Raw genomic sequence first — 22936 nt, forward strand, 5'->3', positions numbered from 1 at the left:
CCAAAAAGAATGGGTCGCTGGTGGGGAGAAGTCCCTTCATACTTTGGTTCTAGGAATGTTGGGTGTTGAGTGGTGAGTGTGACAGGAAACTCAGTTTGTGTTTTTCTATGTTCCTAAGAATAAGTTGTTGGATTATATAGTAATCCTATAGTTAACCATTTGAGGAACTGCCTGACTTTGACCCAAAGTGACTTCACCATTTCATTCTTACCAGCATCTTTACCAACATTGATTATCCACACCCCCGCCCTGCACACACACACGTGTGACTCTCTCTCTCTTATCATAGCCATCCAAATGGGCATGATCTCATTGTGGTAAGCTTCAGTTTTCTTAATTATATACAATTGGAGCATGCACTACTGCCAAAGTGAGTTTCCAATATAATTTAATAACAATGACAACAGTTCTCCAACAGTAATTACATTTTTATTCATAAGCATCATTTTATCTTACAGTACTTTAAGCCCTTTAACTAAAACCAGGAAAATAAAATTAATATAAATATAATGTTAAAATTAGTTGAAGCTGTTATAACAAATAACTGTATGTTGGGTAGATCATACATCATAGGAAGGTATTGCTCCTAGTTCTGAAGGCTTGGGAGTTCAAGATCAAGGACTGGAACATTCAGGGTCTGGTGAGGGCCTATTCCTGATTCATAGATTGTGTCTTTTAGCTGTATCCTCATATGGCACTTGATTTTGTTCATAAGGGTGGTACCAACAAACAAAGTCATCTTGCAGAGGCCCCACCTTATTAAGACCATCACATTGGGGCTAGGATTCCAACATATGCATTTGGGAAAATACAAACATTCAGTCCATGACAATATCCAAGTAGTAACTTAAAAGGAGGGGGAAAAAAAAACCCAAACACACCAGCAACCATTTTCTTGCTTTTAGTCTCTCTGAAGAATAAATGCTTTGCTTATTAGTAATAATAGCCTATCAAAGATGGTATATATTTAGCATATTTGAACTATGCAGTGTCTTCTAGGTAGATTTCACATTGATTCTAAACTCAATTCTTTTCTCAACCAAATTTTAAAAATATGATTTGTATCTAGAGGAATCCTGAAGACAATATTATTACGTCTCACACAGTAATAAAACGTAGACTCCACACCATATTTTATTTATTTATTTATTTATTTATTCATTCATTGATTGTAAATGTGGTTTAGGGAATCGAACCCAATGCCTCACACATGTTAGGCAAGCTCTCTACCCCTGAGCCACAATCCCAGCCCTCCACACCATACTTTTTAAGTTGTTTGAAAAAAGGCCAATAATAAATTGAGTATAGGGTTTTGGTTGTGGCTCAGTGGTAGAGTGTTTGCCTGGAATGTGTGAGGCCCTGGGTTCAATCCTCAGCACTGCATATAATTAGCTAATTAACTAACTACTAAATAAATAAATAAAAGATCCATTGACAACTAAAAAAAAAATTTTTAAATGAGTATATACTTATGGAAAAAAAGTTATTAGCTTTTCACCACTACACCTGAGGATTTCAACAGATAGATTCAACATTTAAAACTCCCTTTCAGTTTCTACTCAAATTACTGTGACTGGTGCAGCATATAGACTGTCATTCTGTTTTTGAACTAATTTCTCCATTTGGTAAATGAGATCTTCAATCCAAACTTATTTAGTGATATTTATTAAACTTTCTATATTGAAAGACTTACCATTTACATTCTTCATCTATAAAATTACAGTTAGAAACCTTGGCTCTTCAAGATGACTCAGTATTCTATTTATGTCGAGATTAGATTTTAATTTCACTTTTAAATTTTTTTTTACCTTTTTATTATTGGGGAGGGGTTGCTGAGGATTGAACTCAAGGGCACTTGACCACTGAGCTACATCCCCAGCCCTATTTTGTATTTACTTAGAGACAGGGTCTCACCAAATCACTTAGCGCCTCGCTTTTTCTGAGGCTGGCTTTGAACTTGCAGTTCTCCTGCCTTAGTCTCACAAGCTGCTGGGATTATAGGCATGTGCCATTGTGCGAGCTAGATTTTATTGCATTTCAAATGAAAAAAAAACAAGTACTTTTAAGGATACACACAACTTTGCTTCCTTCTTCCTACTCCCGAAAGAGTGAAAAAAATCAGAGTCACCTTTTATGTCTTTCATACACTAGAATCTTTCCCCTGGAATCCTCTGTGGTCATGTCAGTGATAGTCTTCATGCTGTGATTGAAGGAGGTTCTGTGTCTTCCTCCTCCTCTGGTAAACCTGTCTGAGCACTTGGGAAATGCCAGTGGTTGTCATACATAGACAGCATCAAGGACCACACTGGGGACATGGTAGTATTTGAGTGGAGTTGGCCTGCCAACTCTAAGCTCCATTTTAATTCTAAGCATCTCTGGTTCTATTTCTATAGAACACCAGGAAATGTGCCTGTGTGTCTGTTTCCACATAGTCAGACAAAATGTTTCTGTAAGCACTTTTCAAAATATGCATGCAGTGTTGTTTGTATACTTCAAGTTATCAGTAGAGGTTTAGCCTACTTGTCTGAGACACCAGTGTTGGTTATAGAAGGTCCTCCTGGGCTAAGCAGCCTGGATTTGAAATAAAGGTGAGGTTAACTCTTCTCAAGAATTGAGATTTATGTAATTGAATGCATCATCTGTTGGTTATTTAAGCCCCAGCTTAAATACATTCTCATTATAGAGAATGCAGCTCATCAGAGAACCCAAATAGAGGTTGAGCTGTGTGTTCTATATCACAAAGGGACATTTATCCTCTCTGGAGGCTGTCTATTGGTAACCATTCCCCAGGATTTGTGGCTTGAGGGCTTCTGGGAAAAATTACTTTTAATAGAAATAATACTGTATTTTATTTGCAGTGCTTTCAGTTTCAGAAGATTTAATAGCAAATTGGTTATCATCGTGAGAGTAAACTTAAATGCATTTTCAGATTTAAATAAGACATGCAGAAATAACAATCTAAGGGAAGAAAATCACTAATGAAGAAGGGAAATGAGTGGAGTCATGTTTAATCTGCGGAGAACCTTAGAAAGGGCTTCACTGTAGCTGACCAACTTGATCCTTCTTCCTCTCAGGGGCAGGTCCTCAGGTCTCTCAGTGCCTGGGCTTGCCCAGCTGTGTGAAGAGGACTGGAGGCATTGGTCAGGAAATGCCACGAGGTTAGTTTTCACTTGGGAAAGACTGATCTACAGTTCTTCTTATGAGTGACACACAGCTCTGAGCATCAGCTGTTGGTTTCTTCTTTTTTTGGAGGCTTATTCCACTTTCAACTTCTTTCCCCCATTTGGTGTATACCTAGCTGTGTGTGTGTGTGTGTGTGTGTGTGTGTGTGTGAGAGCATGTGCACACACACACATACATATGCAGAGCTTGGTATATAGGTTTAAAAAGTTAGACTTTAAATGCAAATCATTAATTTATGTTTGCTGTAAAAAGTTAAAAATAAAATAATCAGGTGCTGGGACACAGCAGATACTGCAGAAGCATCTGATTAATGAATGAAAGTCACTTTACCTCCTGCATCTTCCCTGGGATATTCTTGTCGGTGTTTTCCCCATGACTGCTGATCTCTGGTGTGGGGAACTTTCCTGACTCCAGGGCTGCTCTCTGAACCCCTGAGTAGGAGTAAAGGCAAATGAAAACTTGGAATTTGAAGCTACATGTTTTGACTGAGCTCTCAGCACACCTAGTATTAGCTCTGTGGCCTTTGCAAGTTATTAAATTATCTAGTCCTGTGTTGTTATTATTATTGTTATTGACTATAAAATAGCAATAATAAAAACACCTTTTCTGATTCGTTTTCAGGCAAGTGTGATCCTTGTAAAGGTTTAAAATCTTTCAACCCCCCGCACCAACCCATTATCAGTAATTCTTATTCAACTGTACAGATTTGTATGTCTAATGCATAAGGGCAAATACCCTGCCATTCCTACTTAGTTGTCCCTTCCTTTTCAGGTCTGTTATTGCTGGGCCTCTACTTACTTCCTACTCTGTCCTAAGGTCCTGCTCTTTTTGCCAGTCAGTTTTATGTTACACCCTGGCTGGCTGTCTTTCTTGACATCTCTTCCTGACCCCTGTCCTTGGTCTGGATCCTTTGTCCAGGAGTCCTAGTGTCTCTTTTGGTATTGGGATCACTCCTTCCTTTACTCTTTATCCTTCTCTATAGAGGTGGTACTTAAAAACCAGCAAATTCATATTTTCAAAAAGGCCAATGGGTTTCCTCAAGTCTCCACTGCCCAGATTCCTTCTTCCCTCCTAATTCTCCCACCCCAGATGTGGAGGGATCCACCCTTGGAGAGTCTGCTCCAGTTCATGGTCCACTAATATCACATGCAGGTGTATCACCAGGCCACTGGCATCCAGATAGGCTTTCAGCAGCTCAAGCTTTTTCTTGTACTCTGTGAAGGTATAGTCCTTGGAGAAGCTCATGACCAAGTCCCTCACCACCTGGAGCTGCCAGATGTCACCACAGTGGGAAAATACTTCCTTTAACCTGTCTTTTTGGTCTGCAAGTTTAATCTTGCCACAAACGGGGTGACGGTGGGGGGTTCTCTTGTGACGTCTTTACTGGGGGGATATTGTTCCAGCATAGCCTGTCACACCTGTGGTGGTGTGGGTCTTCATCAGTGCTATCAATGCTGCTGGCTTTAAAAAGCAGGTCATACTCCCTGGTGATGCCATCCAGTTGTTCATGTTCTTAGCATGCTTGGGCTTGCAGAGATGCACCAAGTTATGCAGATAGATGCCCAAGAGCTTTCATTTTCTGATCTGTGTATGCAGTGAGAATATATACATAGATATGAGGTGTCCCCAAAAGCTCATGTGTGAAACAATATAAGAAGTTTCAGAGGTGAAATGATTGGGTTCTGAGAGCCTGAATGTTATGGTTTGGATGTGAGATGTTCCCCAAAAGCTCACGTCTGAGACAATGCAAGAAAGTTCAGAGAAGAAATGATCGGGTTGTGAGAGCCTTAACCCAATCAGTGAATTAATGGGATTAACTGAGTGGTAACTGGAGGAGGTAGGGCATTGGAGGAATGGCTTTGATTTATATATATTTGTATCTGGTGAGTGGAGTCTCTCTCTGTTTATTGATAATCAGGTGAGCTACTTCTGTCTGCCACACTCTTCTGCTATGATGTTCTGCCTCACCTTGAGCTCCCAGGAATGGAGCCAACCTTTTATGGACTAAGACCTCTGAAGCCGTGAACCTTCAAATAAACTTCTCTTCTACAGTTGTTCTAGTCCAGTCCTTTTATTCACAGCAGCAAAAAAGCTGACTAAAACACTTAACCTTATCAGTGGATTAATTCACAGATATGGATTAACTGGGCTGTAAATGTGGGCAGGTAGAGTGTGGCTGGGGGAGGTAAGGTCACTGGGTACTTACCTTTAGGGTTCACATTTTGTCCCTGGTCAGCTGAGCTCTCTGTGCTTCCTCATCATGCCCTGAGCTGCTTTCTTCCACCACACCCTTCTGCCATGATATTATGCCTTACTTTGGGCCCAGAGCTATGGAGCTGTTGGTCTATGGACTAAGATCTTTGAAACTGAGTCAAAATAAACTTTTCCTGTTCTTGTCATGTCTTTTGGTCACCATGATGCAAAAGCTGACTAAAACACCTTCCCATAGGCTGCATTCACTAATCTTGTACTTGGCGCCAGTTCATGACTCCTTCATTTACTTCTGCTCACAGCCTGTTCAGGAAGTAGAGGATGCCTCTAGGTCTGCTAACTTATTTCAAGGTCATGAGTCTTGAAACCCCTGATTCTGTCTTTCCTTGAGTCTTCTGGATGGTTTAGAGTGTGAAGCGTATTTTTCTCTCAGTTCCTTACCTTCAAATTCTATTAGTTTTCAAAATGTCCCTTAGGGAAATTACTTTAAAGAAGCTGAGTGGAAAGCAACAATACAAACTCACCAAACTTCATTCACTAATTAAATCTGTCAGGTCCCCTTATTTAGTGTAAGGTCACTTCTTCTGTTGTGGAATTTGGACTAAGATTATTCCTCCTAGGATACTAATTCATAATTCTTTTATATACATAATGACCATCACTCTCAAGTTTGCAAGTAGGAACATGTACAATAAAAATCTTACAGCTGGAGTGTTTTTTTTTTTTTTAAATCTGGTTCATGAAACGAACTGAGAAGACAAAAATATTCTTGTTGCAAGTTTTATTATGTATAATCATTTTCTTCAAACCTCTTTTAGTTATTTCTGTTCCAACCTCTTTTCAACTCAAAATATTTACAGACTTACTACCATCCATCCTCAATACTATGTGGAGACACAATGCTAATGAGCAAGTACCACTCATACTTAGCTTCTTTAAATTGAAGTATATCGAATTGTTCATATTAGCGGGGGCATATTGTGTGGGGAAACTTAGGGCAAACTAGCCAGGAAAGTAGGTCTGTAGCCACCCCTCCCCTGCATCACCACAGCCAGCCAGGTGTGATTTGAGGTCCCTGTCTGCACTTCCCCTACTTACCACTAGGAGTGCCAGCGGCACACTGGAAGCACTGGCCCAGAGCAGCCTGGACCGCGCGGCTCCGCGGGCATCGGGGGCGAGGAGCGCCTAGTGGCGGGTTGGGTGGGTGCGGCTGCAGGTTCCACCTCCGCGCCGCGTCAGGCTGCGCGGGCTGGAGAAAGAGGAAAGAAAGGCGCGCGCCAAGAGACCTGGGCACGGAGCGAGATATTGAGTGTGGGGTGGGGAAGCCCCAGAGAGTGTGGACATGGACCGTGTGGCTGGAGCCTTGCTCAAGATGCTCGCTCTTTTGTCTGCGCAGACCTGCAGCACAGTGGTGGCGGGGAATACTTGTGAGTACAGTAGACCTTTTAAAACTTATATTGATAACTTAGAAATTGTGTTGTTAGGGTTAATAAATATTTAAAAATGTAACGCTGGCTTGTTTCTGAAAACGAAGCGTTAAAAATATGTCCAAGTCCCGCCGGTAAGATAGGATGGTTTAAAATTGTTTTCCCTCTTGTCGTATCTAAAATATACGAAACATGTTTTGACTTTTATGGCCCCAGACCTAGGCTGCTTTTTTTGCATATTCTTTGAGTAAGCGCAAGTTCTTGTAAAACCTAAAATTAGCATGAGAATATTTAGAGTTGAGATGAGGGGAGCGAACATGAGAGGAGCTTGCAAGTGCCATCACTGATGCCGTTTCATTATAAGTGCGTTTTGTAAGAACTATGTAAGAAAGAGAAACAACTGCTGAACTGGCTCTGTCCTGCATAGCGTAGATCCTTGCAGTTGGCGCTTTGCGGAGTGGGGCAGACCAGAGAACTCTGGTGCTGCATTGGTAGGCACAGCAGCAGGGTACCTAGATTTCGTGGCATGTTCTGGGAGACTTCCAGCCCCTCTCCCGAGAGGGCTTTTGCTTAGAGGAAAAAACGTTTTGCCATTCAGGTTTTAAACGTTCAAATGCTTGTATTTTGTGATTTGTTCTGCTTCTGATTTTGAGGGGTTCCGTTTGCTAGCCAAATAGATTCAGCAGACCTCAAGGCATTTTAATCTGACGATTTAAAAACAAAGTTTAAAAAGTTTAAGGGTCTCCATCACAGGCTTTTCTTTACCTGAGGATTTTTTTTTTCTAAAACATACTTAATTTTTTAGTTACAGTTGGACACAATACCTTTATTTTACTTACTTATAATTATATGGTGCTGAGAATCGAACCCAGGGCCTCGCAAGTGCTAGGGGAGTGCTCAACTGCTGAGCCACACCCCCAGCCCCTTACCTGAGGAATTTTTTAAGTCTCTCATGTCCTTCACTCCCTTCTGCCATACCTCCTCAATTTTTTTTTGTTTTTTAAATCGAGTTGTGGGCAGGAGGACAAATTAATGTGACTTTCAAGAAAGTGCTGGTAGACATGTTCAGAATTGACCTTGCTGCCATGTATCCAGATTTAGCTTTGTCATCACGGAAAGTTTAGCCTGAAGGGAAAAGCATTGCAAAGTTACCCCTCCACCATTCATTTAAGGCCATAGTGTATGTGAGTCCCTGCAACAAATGAACATGCAAATGCCAACCTGCATTTCAGACACAATTTTAACTTAGCTTTGTGTAACCACCTCCATGAATTAATTAAAATGGGGCATTTACATAAAACCCAATCATTAAGGTCCTGCAAGAAGGCTTTGTCATTTTGGTAAGAGATTTAAAAATAACCAGACTAATTAATTGTTTGTAGAAACAAATTGTCAGATAATTCCACCCACAGTCACTGAAGTACAATTAAAAAGTAAGTCACTGGAGGTCACTATTACTTGGAGGAAATGTGGCTTCAGAAACCATTGCCATGAGAGGAGCAGAGGGCTTTGCTGCCTTTCCTGTTTCCTTAGTTTTAATTGTGTGATATTGACATTGTTAGTTGTTTTACTCTTTCTTTGTTTTTCATTGGTATTGCATTTCCTGGAACCCAAGAGGGTGCCTCCTCTGACACTGAGCATTCTTGCTAAGGAGTCACAAGTGCAGGTGCTCTTGGGGAGGGGCAGTACACCTGCCTGCAGTGAATGTGTTTCTAAGCTCAGCTCCCTGTGGCTCTCTGGCTGACTCTGTAAATATCAACACTAGCTTTCATGTATCACCCTCTTTTTATTTTGTTGTATTTAGTACTCAAATTAATGTTAAAAAATAAATTTATATTGCCACAGACATTTTAGATAATAAGGTCAATCTGTTGATGGTTCTTCAAATGTCAAGATTATATTTAAATGGCTTGTGGCTTTAAAGGTTCACAGAGTCTAGAAAAAGTCATTTGATAATTCCTTAGGGATCCCATTCTGATAGTATGACTTGTGGGCGTAGAAATAATGGAGAATAAATGTTATTAACCTCATTAGGCAAGCTAATTAGGTAAGCTAATATTTCTTTGTTTTCTGATTATTTGGGAAGTATTTGTGTGTGTGTGTGTGTGTGTGTATACAAGTAAGGTACTTAAAACATGTATTTGAAATCTGTTATTATCAAGTCATGATAGAGAGTTTATTCTCATGTCTGTACCATCTTATGAGAAATTAAATTAAATTAGTTAATTAATATTGCCATACTGGGGATTGAACACCAGACACTTTACCACTGAGCTATATCCCCAGCCCTTTTTATTTTTTTGTTTTGAGATGAGGTCTCTCTAAGTTGATTAGCATTTTGCTAATTTGCTGAGGCTGGCCTCTTGTGTGTGAGAAATTTTAAAGAGGAGTTTGCTAGCAGGGTGGGATTTCAGGTTCTAATACAAAGCCGTGAACCTCAGTGTTGCTCAACAGTTTTGCTGGCTAACCTTCATTTTCCTAAGAAGTGCTTTGAAAACTTAAATAATCCTTTCCTATAGACTTTATGACTAAACTGAAATATTCTTAAGCACCAACACAAAAGAAATGAGAAGTGCACATAAACCTAAAAAAATGCGTAGATCTTCTTCGCACACAGACTGAATGTCATTTTTCCTTCATTCATAGATGGCTCTCAGGAGGAAACCCTTCTTCCTTATGGATCAGCTCGCATGAGGTTTGATCATGAGAGCAGCTCTTCCAGAACAGGACTTTCTGGAAGTTGTGCTCACAGAGATCATTCACATTTTGACGTGATCTTTTAAAAAATTTTCCCTTAGTTGTAGATGGACACAATACCTTTATTTTATTTATTTATTTTTATGTGATGCTGAGCATTGAACCCAATGACTCACATTTGTTAGGCAAGCACTGTACCAACTGAACTACACCCCCAGTTCCAACATGATCTTTTTAATCAGCAGGAAATTTTGAGTCAGGAGAATTGTTCACAGAGAGTAAAATGTTTCTAGATAGCCTGTACCATTGGCTTGTGCTTTACTTTTTTCTCCCCCTCTTACTCCCCCCTCCCCTTTCTCTCTCTTTTCTTTTCCTCTATATTCTCTCTGTCCCTGAGGAAAACCAAGTTGCATGGACTGCAACCTATAGTCTATGACATAGGATCTGATATTTTAAAACACATGAGCAACTGCTTGGGCTGCCTTCTAAAACTCTTTTAGTCAAGATGAGAGTGTTTTATGTGGAACTGTTCTCTTGAAGGGAACTCCAGGGGAAATTTGAACACAGATTCTGAGTTATAGAGTCCTGTTTTCTGTATAAGCAGTTGTCATTTCCTTTACTTCCTCCTGGGAGGCACAAGTGGAGAAAGAAGGTAGCTTTCTGTTTTATCATTTTCCCTGTGAATCTATCATTTCTTTATTAATTTCGGGGCATTTTGGAGGACGAAGAAGGAGAATAATAAAATGTCCACATTTTGATTATTTGTCCAGTGCTTGAAAGCTGTCTCATGGATTGTGACTTTGAAGAATAGGGTTTACCCTTCCCCTATGTAGCAACTACACAGTTGGAAGCTAACTCACAGCTGGATCATTGGCTCCAAGTAGGTAAAGTACAAGCTCTATGGGACAACTGCTGTGCCCCCACTACTGCAAGGAGGATTGAAGTAAATGTTAGCAATTTTATTCCTTGATGGCAATATTTGATAAGTGACCACACATACAGATTCAGGGAGTCAATTCAGTGGTAGGTCTGACTTGGAATCTGCACACCTATAATTTTTCTCCAGAAGCTTCCATTTGCTTTCTTCCCCAGTCAAAAGTACCCTTCATATTCCAAGAAAAAAATTTCTGGCTCATTACAGTTAGACATACACTCTGAGTTACTCTTTTAAGAGTAATAATGTTTGTTTTCATCTATTGATGTCTTCCCTCCTCCCCATTAAGTCCAGAAAACTGCTCATGGAAATGTCCCTGCCCATACTGTGGGTGCAGACCAAGTCTATTCTGTTGGCCAACATGGGAAGGAAACCCATGATGTTCAAGTAATACTGAGCGTTTGACCTGAGGAATAACCATATTGATACCTTGATTTGAAGATTTGTACCCTTTCTTCATTGAAGCCTTGGGTCTCTTCTGTAGAAAGCATTACTTTATATTATCTTTGGTGACAGTGTATTAATCTGATAAGTTCTTGCACTATATTACCAGTTTCAAGTATAAATATCCAGTGTCACATAATAGGCAAATGTAGTGTCTAAGTTATTTTTACCTGAGAACATGATCAACCTTAAATACTTGTGTAAATCATGGTCATGCAGAATGGAGGCACAGAAAAGTCTCCCATTGCTAGGAGTATAATGTCATGAACATTTATTTACATAAATATCTAATAGTGTCTTTGTCATATGTCTCTTCTGTAAGACTGTACTTTCAAAAGTTATCTCATTTAGTGGACATGGAATTGTTTGTTCTTATCTGGTAAATGCTGTCAACATTCTTTATTGTCAAAGGAACATTTTCAATCTCAAGTAATGTCATGTGCTAAGAGGATCAAATTAGTCTATAAAGAAATTATTGCCTTGGCTAATAGGGACTAAGCTTCTGTTGATGTTTTAACTGAGGCAGGCTCTTCTTGCCTCTGTAGCATGCTTAATGTTTGTCTAGAGTGAGTCTCATCTGTCCGGTGCTCAACCTGGTGTATGTAGGAAGGCTTCCTGTGAATGAGAAGCCATGCACTGATGCAGGCTTTGGGCAAATGGCTTTGGACACAGGTATCAGTGTTTTTATGTGCATTTGAACTTGGAGTTTTTTAAGAAGAACTTTTGATAAACTAGTAAGAAGATCCTTATTCATAGTATGCAAATGTATTTCCCAGAAATGTGAAGGCTAGGGTGTGTGTGCATACTTACAGAAAACAAAAGAATTTTCTCTAATAAAAGTCCATGTGACTGCTCAGCCCAGAGCATCAGGTGAGGAGAGAGCCAGGTTTGGTGGGGGTCTTAAGATTGTGGAATTGTAGGAGAATCTTTAAGCAAAAGCAAATAAAATGACCACAAGTACACATTCTCAGTGCCTCTACCATGCCTGAACGGTGTAAGGAGGAAAACTTAAGCTTCATGGGCCTCAGGAAAATCTTCTTTTCTGTATGGGTTGTTTGGGAAGAGGGAGAGCAAACCACTCCAAAATACCTAATAAAGGACAGAAAACTCTCCTTGAATGAGTAAATGTTATGGTGAATTTTCCCCTTTAAATCAAAAACAGAGTTTGAATATAAAAGTGTAAAATGGCTTAAACAATTTGGTAGTAATTGATCCAGGGTTTAGCTGTAGCCTCAGGTTTCTAAATAACAAAGATGAAATGAACTTTAGGATATTCCCCCTCACTAATTTTTCTAGAAGTTTTGAAGGGTTATTTCAACACAAAAAGTTTTTTAGTGTGTCTTCTAAATTTTACCTATTTCTACCTGCCTCTGGGACCCACTGATAAGCCAATTGCCTTAGGCCTCTGCTGTTGGTATTGAATAACTTCTTAAAAGCTGCATTATACATTTCTGCATATTTCTGAAAGGCATAAAACCAAATATAATATGTTTTTTTAAAATATAGATATGTATTTTTCCTAGTTTGAATTCTAAAGCATATGCTTTAATTTTTTTTTTTAAATCATGCTAAGAAAAATTCTGTATCACTGTAAATACTGTCAAAGAGTGTTTTAGGGTGACCTCTCAGTCTTCTACAAGGGCATTGTTTAATAGGTGTCTATGATTGCTTAATTATCTAGGAGAATGCTCCCACAGCTGCCTTACTTGTTTACTATTTGATTATAATTGAGACACTGAGATGTTACCTGCTAAATTGATGAGTGCATTGTTTCAGGTATGAAAGATAACTATAAAGATATTAGTGCCCTAGGATAAAAATTAGTTTTTATGTAATCTACCAATCTCTTTCTTTCATCCTCTAAAAAATGCCTGTAAATGTTCAGTTTCTCAAAATGCTCTTCCCTAGATCATTCATTAATGAGCTTACAAACCTTTCTCTATTTGCTTAAGAGTCAAACACTTTGCTTAAGTGTTTTTAACTCTTTGAAAGCAGTGGTCTGATGTAGGCATTGCATATCATTGTGTGATCCTCACAGTGCTTAGTTCAGTTGTCCTTTTATACTGTCTTTCTTGTCCATTAGAACTTTTAATCTTCAATAAGGGAATAGGGAGCTGGCTGGAAAAGAGATAAAAATATTATTAGGTTCCAAATTGCCGCAGTCTGGCTGGGCACAAATGCCGCAGTCTGGCTGGGCACACAATCACGAGCCACCACACAGCTTGTAGATTCAAACAGCAACTCTTTATTCCCGAACTCACACCAGCCGTCTACAATCACGTTCTGGGGAAGTCCACGTTCTCTGCCCAAATCCACCTCCACTGGGCTTCTATCTCCAAAATATACTGTCTGAATCCCGTGAGAACTCAAGGGGAACTCAGGCAGCAGGATACGCCCTATTCCCAGCAGGAATAATCTTAAACCTTAAACCTGGAACCTAAACTGGGAACGCCCTAAACAGGATTATCTTAAAACCGGGAACACCCTAATCTGCCTTGGTCCTTGAGCAAGGTCACCTACATTCAATGTCGCTGCAACATGTCAGCAACATGGGGTACGCTGGCAAGGAAATTGTCATACCTACTTGGCTAATGGCTCCCAGCACCAAATAATGGATATTTTCAACATATTAGAATGAATACTAATAGAAGCATAAAACATTTGACTTTAAAAAATTGTTACTATTTGTATTGGTGTATTATAACTATAATAGTGGAATTCCTTATGCCATATTTATATATGCACATATCATAATTTGATCAGTATCACTCCCAATATTTTCTACTCCTTTCCTCCCTCCCCCATCCACTTACTGTATTCTACTGTTTTCTCATTATTATTATTTTAAATTAGTGAATCATAATTGTACATATGAGTGAGATTCATGGTGATTTATTCACAGAGGGACATAATTAATTTGTTAGACTCTGTTCCCCGGGACTTCCCCATGCCCTCTTTTGCTCTCTCCCTCTCCAATTCTTTCCTCTACCCTATTGGTCTCCCTTCTGTTTTCATGAGATCTCATTTTTATTCCTTTTTTACCCCCTCTCTAGCTTCTATATATGAGAGAGAATATTTTACCCTTGACTTTCTGAGTTTGGTTTATTTCATTTAACACAGTGTTCTCCGTTTCAGCCATTAACTAACAAATGACATTATTTCATTCTTCTTTATGACTGAGTAAAACTCCGTTGTGTATGTATACCATACTGTATTCATTCATTCATCTGTTGATGAGCCTTGGGCTGATTCTGCAACTTGAACTAAATCAGTGTACTGTAGTGTTATGTGAATGAATATCAATGATTATAGCAGTGCAATTCACAAAAACATTTAGCATTTTAATTAGCTTAAAATTAGAAACTACATACTTATTATATGCTCATTAATAGCACAGCAATAAAAAATTTACTCCAAGATTGTAAATCACAAAGTGGGAAAAAATGTATATTATCTCTTATCTGTGCTGTAGCTTTCATTAAATTCTACCTGTTTACTCTTTAGGATAAGATATGCTTGTGCATATAAGATGTGCATGGAGGCAGCATCAGTGTCATTTATATCTAACTCATGAATAGAAACTTGGATAGTTTAGTTTTTGAGTAACAAACAACATTTTTGTATTTCTTTTGGGAGAATATTATGATAGTAGATACATTTATGAAACTTGCTTAATTTTTTTAGGATGTAGCTTTTTTTTTGGTATGTGTTGCTTGTGGTTCCATCATCTGACTTAGTGGTTTTATTCTCTGTAGAAGGAAATAGCAATGCCATGTGATTCTTGGGGCTGGTGGACAGTGGACTCTATCTCAATTTCCATAGCCCTGGATGATTCCTGGAACTCTGGCTGAGGTTTAAATATTCTTTGTAATGTCCCATTACTTGGTGTGCTCAAGTCACAAGAAAATTTCTCTGACTTGTGAGCAAGCCATGGAATCACTGGTTGGAGTCCTGCAGTGATCACCTGCTGCCTGCAGGACTCAGACTTACAGTCATTTGTTGACACCTAAAATCCTTGGCAGCCTGAGAACTTGTTAAAGTTAAATTGAATACAGTATTTCTAGGAGTGGTGAATTGATAGGCAAAGTGGTAAAATTATCACTATTGTCAACAGAAATTCACTAGGGAAGAATTCAAGATAAAAGGGGAGGCTCATAGCTCATTGGTTAGTCCAAGCAGCACAAATAAAACAGTAAAAAACTGAGAACTTTAGAGACCATTCATTAGGGGGCAGTGACACAGTGTCCAGGTGAAGGCTACCAAGTTTAGCTGTGGCCCTTTCAGGAATTTTCAGGTCCAGTGTGCCACCTAACAGTCAGCAAATGGTTTTCAGGCTGGGTTCTGAGTTCAGATTCAGTTAACTAGTGGGATCCATCTTGGGGATTCTGCTATGTGCCTGTGCACCTGTGTGTCCTGAGGAGATCTTGGGTGGAGAATGCTGTGGAGGGAATCACTGCCGTCACTATAGGGAGATCAGGTAGAATCTTGTTGGGTTCAGGAAGATTGTTAGTTCTCAGTATATATTTGCTGAGGAAGTAAAAATGTGACTGATTCTCTCTCCTAAAATATCTAGTAAAATCCCAAGATCTGGCTTTCCTTGTCTCAGCTGTGATGTGTGTTCTTACCCCATGATTGTGACTAGAGGGTTTGGGCTTTTAACTGCTCAGAAGTGGGGCCAGAAACTGATTTGTAATTTGAACCTTGACCAGGTGCTCACCTGAATCACCTTGTCAATAAATCAAAATGCACCAATTCTGTAGCTAATTAGTTAAGCATCTATTATTAAAAAGTTCATATGGCATATGGTTGGTTGTGTGTCTGCCCCTCATGTTGAATGTAAACTTTTTGAAAATGGAACTACATTTCTTTTTGCGGAAGTCTGCTGATAGCACTTCTTACCGAGTACCTGAAGAAATTAGTACAGTCATGTGCCCATAATGATGTTTTGATTGGTGATGAGCATATATGCTGGTCCCAGAATATTTTATTTGAACTGAAATATTGCTACTGTGCACTATTTTACTGTACTTTTTCTGTTTAGATAAACAATTATTGTGTTAAAATTGACTACATATTCAGTACAGTAACATGCTGTATATGTGTGCATCCTAGGAGCAATGGCCTATATATACCATATGGCTTAGGTGTGCGGTGGTCTAAGCAAACTAGGTTTGTGTAAATGCACTCTATGATGTTTACACAATGTTGAAATCACCTAATGTCTCTCAGAATGTGTCCCTGCATTAAGTGATGCATAACAGATCCTTAAATATGCTCCTTTGAATAGGCCCTGGACACATGGACTACTTGTTATCTGACTGGTATTTCTAAAGTCTTCTAAAGAACATGTGGTGCCTGGCCACCAGTGCTCACAATAGAAACATATGCATTAAATGCATAAGAAAAGAAACTACTTCACAGGAGGGCCCGCAGAAATAACAAACTACAGGATGAGATCAAAATGAATGTAGTTGTTGGAAATAGATTTAGAATGCCAAATGTCTATAGAAATAGAAGAAAGGAAAAAAAAGAACAGAATAAGTAACTTATTTCTTTCAGTTTCCTTCATATAAAGAAACAATCTTTACATGAAAACGATCAAGCAGAGTTGAAAAAGAAGAGTATGTAGACATGAAAAAGTGAATTATTGAAATAAGGAATTCAGTGAATTCTGAAACAGCAGATTAGACATAGGTGGATAAAGACTCAGCCAATTGGAAGACAGATCTGAAATAAATAACTGGCATACACAGAGAGACAAAGAAAAGGAAAATATGAAAAATGGATTAAAGGACAGAGTGAAGAGTGACAAGATCCATGCATGTGTCCTGGGTTCTGCAGGAGGAGGAAAGACTTAACAGATGATCTATGGGAATTCTCCTAATTCAAGAAGGTCACCGACCTTGTGAGTCAGGAAGACTTTGAAATGTGTAGGAATAAAAATAAAATAGTGCACACCACCAACACCACCATATGGGAATCATCCAATACCAGAAGTAGAAGTTGTAGAAAGCAGCCAGGGGTAGGAATAACTAACAACATTGAGACCCATGAGCTCTCAGAGTTCTAGGAGGGAATAAACACCAAGGATTATAGACTTAGCTTTCAAGAGTGGTGGGAACATAGTCATTTGCAGAAAAGTAAAATCTTTTAAGGATGCAAGACCACCAACCCACCACTAAGGAAGTGCTAATGGATGGGGGTGGGGCAGGAAAGGAAGCCATTATAGGGGCAGGTGTGAGTAGTTAGAATCCAACAGCTGTTACACAAATGATGCTCCTGAAAGTCTAATTGCAAAGTCGAAACAATAGTAAAGGTACAACATCTGTGTGCAGTTGGTGGAATTAAAGGAAAGAAGACAAATCGAACTGAACAACTGGAAATAAATGTAGAAAGATAGTCAGAATTAAAGCATTCATGGTTCTTACATTATTGGTGAAGGGAGGTGAAATTTGTTTATTTTTATGCTTTAACTGTTATGCAGAATCAGCATAAAATTTCAAGGAAGATCACTGAATAGAAGTGTGTGTGTGTGTGTGTGTGTGTGTGTGTGTGTGTGTATGAAAATAACTGGTTAAGCTGAGTGAGGAGGTGCACGCCTGTAATCCCAGCGGCTTAGGAGGCTGAGGCAGGAGGATCAAGAGTTCAAAGCCAGCCTCAACAACTTAGTGAGGCCCTAAGCAACTCTTTGAGACCCTGTCTCCAAATAAAATACAAAAAGGACTGGGAATGTGGCTCAGTGTAGTTAAGCACCTTTGGGTTTAATTCCCAGTATCAAAAACAAAAAAGAAAAGAAAATAACTGGTTAAAATGGACATGTAGGAAACAATTAAAAAGAAAGGATAAGAATACAGAAGATTTTTAATAAACTGTTTAAACTGTTTCCCAGTTTGATATATATAACAATTGATAAATATTATGCAGCCTCATTTACTTATGAAATATTTACATCTATCCTTGTCCATAAAGTCAGTTCCATAAATTTCAGAGAATTAGTAACATTAAAATCATAGAGAAACTTCATGAAGCTGATAAAAGATAAAATAAAAAAACAAAACAACCCAACAACAAAAGCACACCTAGAAACATCAAGGTCACATTTTAAACCACCAAAGATAGTGATATAAATCTATTTGCTGTGGAAGAATGAGAACTAGTTTGCCTTTAGCAGAGCAATGATACCAGAAGCAAAAAGAAATGCAGAAACAGTACATAGTAAGGGAAGAGAACTTCGTAATTTATTAAGACCCCATGAGCTGGGGGCTTGGCTCAGTAGTAAGATCACTTACCTGGCATGCATAAAGCCTTGGGTTTGATCCCCTGCACCACAGTAATGAAAACCAAAATAAAAAAAAAACAAACCATAATGTCACTGAAGGGAGTCTGAGGAGATCCTGAAAAGGGGGACCTTAACTCAGGATGACTGGGTCCTTGACAAACTTTGCAGAAAAGAATTTCAAAACATGTCAAAGAGAGGGAGGAGCAGAGATTTTTCAGGAAAGCAACGAATCCATATTTCAGGGAGAATGCAGCTGTCAAGGGAGTGAGATGCACCTTTTGGGGACTCAGGCTCTTGTCTTTGCATGGGGTGGCATGGGAAGGTATGTGAGGTGTGGCTGTCTTAGGATCTTTATATTGTCTCCTCTATCTGATCAAACATTTGAAATTTATGAATTTCTTAAAATATTGAATCTCCCTTTGCTTAATCTATTCTAAAAGGCACTTTTCATAAGTGAGTGAATTTTCAGGAACCCTGAGATGTGTAGATTTCTTAGAAACTTTGGAGTGACAGTTCTGGGGAAAAAAATCTGGCTTGGGAAGTAACAGGCCTGGGAGGAAAACTGACCCAGAGAGTGAAGGTATGAGGAAATGTATCACAAGGCTTTGAGTTTAAAGTTGTCTCACTTTTCTTCCTTTGTCTTCTTTCTACCTTTTATTTCTTCTATCCCAATAAGATATTATTCAGAAATACATACTACCTACTCACTACCCATAAACTTAGTGGAAAAAAAAGGAAGGATGTGTTTCACAAAGAAGAGACAATCCAAAGAAAATGTAGTGAAAAAAACTCTAATCCATAGTAGGCAAAGCAAATTAATAAAACATAGTAAAATTTGATAAGGTCTAAATTAGTAGATATTTAACAGTTATCTGAAAAATCTCAGTTGTTATATAAATAGGGACTGAGATCATTATGTGGGGAAGATAAGGAGGAGGATGTTCTTATTTATGTTCTTTGGGAACACAGTGGATTTTAATCTTAAACATTTGTTAAAAAAATGAGATTATTAGAAAATAAGTGTGATATTTTGCATGCTGTTAATAATGAGACTTGTTTCCTATTTAGGAAAAAAATCATGTTTTGTTTCAATGAGTGCTTGTTGGTTCATTCACTGTTCTATATATGGATATCTTCCCCTAAACCCAGAAATTATGTGCATGGTGTAGAATGGGTGGATGAGATCATCAAGCATGTGAGGGTTTCCCAGTCTACTTTTTTCTTTCATTTTTAAATTGGTGGTAGGTAACTACAGATTGAACCCAGGAGTGCTTAACCACTGAGGGACATCCCCGGTCATTTTTCTTTTTCTTTTTGTTTTTTAGTTTTGAGGCAGAGTTGCTGAGGCCCAGCCTCCCAGAGCTGCTGGGATTACAGTTCTGCACCACCATTCCTGGCCCATAATCTACTTTCTATGGGGCCTGACCCCAGGGAGGCTTATCTGTGGTGGCTAGGTGATCCCTGGGTGGATCCATGGTGTATATTTAATTTATGCTTCTACTAGTGTATTTAATTATGTTTCTTCCAGTCCTACCAGTGTATTTAAGAAGTTTCAACAATTACTATTGCTGGTAAACACTTTTTTTTTTTTCTGTGAGCAATTTAAATATTTGATTAATTCTAATATTTTTAAAAATGGAATGAAACACCAAGTTAAAAAAAATCATACATTTTTCCATAAAAAAACTGGCAGTCTCTTGAGGTTAGCAGATTTGTCAATATTTATACACTAATTTTAAATTTTCTGCTTTAGTAATGCTTATAGGGTGTAGATTTAGATTTGGATTTATAAAAGAAAAGTGTTACTCAGACAAAGGGACATTATTGCTGGTATACCCTGACAGATTTTAAAATTGAAGAAAAAACGTACAAATTGATTAAGGTGCAAAAAGAGAAAACCACAGTGGGGTGGGGGAGGAGGGATCACTGCTTAACAGAAATCACAATAGTATACACCCCTTTATGTAAGGTGGGCATCCCACAGCCAGCAAGGGTGTTTTGTGATGCAGATGGGGTTTATCTGTGTAAGGTATTAGAATCCCAATTTCTTCCTGCTGTGTTTAGAGCCTTCCTAGGCAGAAAGGAGGTGGGGGACAAAATGGAAAAACCATTGTGCACCTCTGCTATTTACTAATGTAGATGGATACTTTTCTTTTACAAAAGAACCACCTTTCAGAGTCATCCCTGTGATCACAGAGCCTGGAGTTTTTCTGAATATCCAATTTGAAATAGGCCAAAGGAATGTGTTTGGGGTGGGATATATTACTCTCTTGCAGGGTCACTAAATATATCCTGTGAATTTTTTTTTTTTTTCAGTGTTGTGCTAAACCCAGGGCCTATCCCATTCATTTGCCCACTGAGTTATATCCCAGACCTGAATTTTAAAAATCTACTTGTTACTGAGTTAAAACATTCAAATTTTTTGATATAAATGTTAAAGAACAACATAGTAAATGTTTGAGAAACAAAAAAACAAACACCCTTTCTAGGTAAATTTTCTTAAGAAATGTTTAGTTGCACCATGTGATGAAAACATAAAACAGAGAATTTATTTTTATAAATGTATCTAAAGAACTAAAATCTGAGAATGTATTGCATTATTCAGTATTAATTTAATGTTTATTTGGTATATATACATACACATAAACATATGCTCCTTAAACATGAGTGCTTCCACTATTGGAACAATAGTGGGCTATACTTTTTAATAAACATGAACAATTAAAGGAAATTATTATTTAATGGAAATTTTTTAGACATAGACTCAAGTTTTTTAATGAGTTGCTAATATTTAAATACAAATAATTTTAGGTAAATGTTACCTTAAAGATCAATGCTTTAATATAATTATACTCAGTGACTAATGAATTAAACCAGAAAAGATTCCCTAATGAATTAGATGTGTTAAAGCTTTCAGTGTCACCTGACTCTAGATTTTGTAATATAAAATAAGAATGCTCCTTTTTTTCTATTTTTTATCCATTCCTTGAACACTTCAAAGAAATTACTGTACCTTTTGTTGGAAAAGAATTCCCCTCCCCATGAGGCTGAGGATGTAGCTCAGTGGTAAACTACTTGCCTGTCATGCATGAGGCCCTTGCTTCAAAGCCCAGCAAAAATAAAAATAAATAAATAAAAAGTCTGTCCCTGACTTAATGGGGACAAGGGGTATTTTATGGAGATTTGTTTTTATAAATACTTTTACTTGGTATGGATTGATTTTACTTGCTATAGGCAGGTGACCTAAAAGCATACCACAGCCTCAGATTCTGCTTTTCCTTCCTTTGAAGAGAGTGGCCACCAAGACAGCCCCCAGGAAAACCAAATATCTCCTGAGAAATCAGAGGATGCCCAGGCCCAGCCCCGCCCAGGCTCAGCTCCTGAGAGGGGAGCCAGTTCTCCAGGGGCTTGCTGAGATTTTGCAGCCAACTATCCCTGGTTTTCTTTCTAAAAAAAAAAAAAAAAAGAAGGAAGGAGGGAGTGAGGGAAAAACAAGCAAAAAGAACATATACAGTATATATAATAGTGTATATCAATAGAATATATATTGTAGTCAGGAAAGCTTTTGGAATCTCACCATTGATTGTCTTTGCAATGGCATTTCATTCTGCTTTCCTATTTTATCATAAATTGCTCTTTAGCTTTGGAATTTTGAGGAGAGGTACAGGGGAATGAACTCAGGGGCACTCGACCGCTGAGCCATATCCCCAGCCTTGTTTTTTGTATTTTATTTAGATACAGGATCTCACTGAGTTGTTTAGTACCTCGCTTTTTGCTGAGGCTTGCTTTGAATTCCTGATCCTCCTATCTCAGCCTCCTGAGCCGCTGGGATTACAGGTGTGTGCCACTGTGACCTGCTAGCTTTGGAAATTTTTAATGTTTCTTTAAATTATTCTCAAATTGCAAATATTCAAATTACCAAATTGTTTTTTTCTAAGACAGTGAAAAATATTCTCTTGCAGCCCAAGTTTTGTCCTGAAAACACAACATATGTATATTTATGGATCCAATGTAATAGCACAGTTATTAAATTTTTGTAAGTTTTTAAAGTCATTGGGATTTTCAGAAGAAACATTTTTTTTCTAAATAGAAGTGATTGTCTGAACTTTCATATTATTCCTAGGGTTTAAAAAATTGTGCAGCAAGTTTTTGATTATTCTACAACAATATAATAGAGAGCTAATTAGTAATTTTGTCTTCTGTTTTCCATGGTGAAAAAGTTTTTACTCAAGATGTAAATATTTTGTATAAAGTTACAAAGTAAGTTCTTTATTCACTCAAAAAAGTAATTAATGTAAACAAATGTATGGACAAAAATTAAAATTATATATTTGATTGCTTTGTGATTATTTTAATAATTTGAGGAAAGAATTTGAGAATTTTATAGAATTCTATAAAAGTCACAAACCATTTGATTTTAAAATAATAGATTTCACCCGTTGAAATGATATTTAAGAGTTGGTTAAATATTAGTATTTAAGAGTTACATAGCAAGGCAGTTCTCTTGCTAGCAAGCTATGGATAGTTAAAATCTTTTGAAACTGAGCATTAAGAGCAAGATCATTACTAATATGAGTCAACAGCCTAACATTCCAGTGTGACTTCTCAAGCACTGGCTTGATTGGGCTTTGGGATTTTACATTGTCTTTACACTCCCCAGCTGTCCAGTGGTGATGTCACCCTCAACCACAGAGCACACTGTAGATGCCAGGACTACCCCTGTGCAAATGCATTGTAGGGCACACCTCTACACACTCCAGG

The 22936-nt window shown here is 38.2% G+C and overlaps 1 protein-coding gene and 1 pseudogene across 1 annotated transcript in view; one reads left to right on the forward strand and one right to left on the reverse strand.

Moving 5' to 3' along the window:
* Positions 1-3984: 3984 nt before the first annotated feature.
* Positions 3985-4692, reverse strand: LOC114106266 (U11/U12 small nuclear ribonucleoprotein 35 kDa protein-like; annotated as a pseudogene).
* Positions 4693-6720: 2028 nt separating this feature from the next.
* The window catches only part of LOC117794582 (contactin-associated protein-like 3), a 202694-nt gene continuing 186478 nt past the window's right edge, over positions 6721-22936 (forward strand). Inside the window, exon 1 of the mRNA XM_071602719.1 lies at positions 6721-6821. Coding sequence (XP_071458820.1) covers positions 6737-6821 — 85 coding nt within the window. The 5' untranslated portion in view covers positions 6721-6736. The remainder of the gene's footprint in view (positions 6822-22936) is intronic.

This window comes from Marmota flaviventris, chromosome 16 (genome assembly GCF_047511675.1).
Source record: "Marmota flaviventris isolate mMarFla1 chromosome 16, mMarFla1.hap1, whole genome shotgun sequence".
NCBI classification, from domain to species: domain Eukaryota; kingdom Metazoa; phylum Chordata; class Mammalia; order Rodentia; family Sciuridae; genus Marmota; species Marmota flaviventris.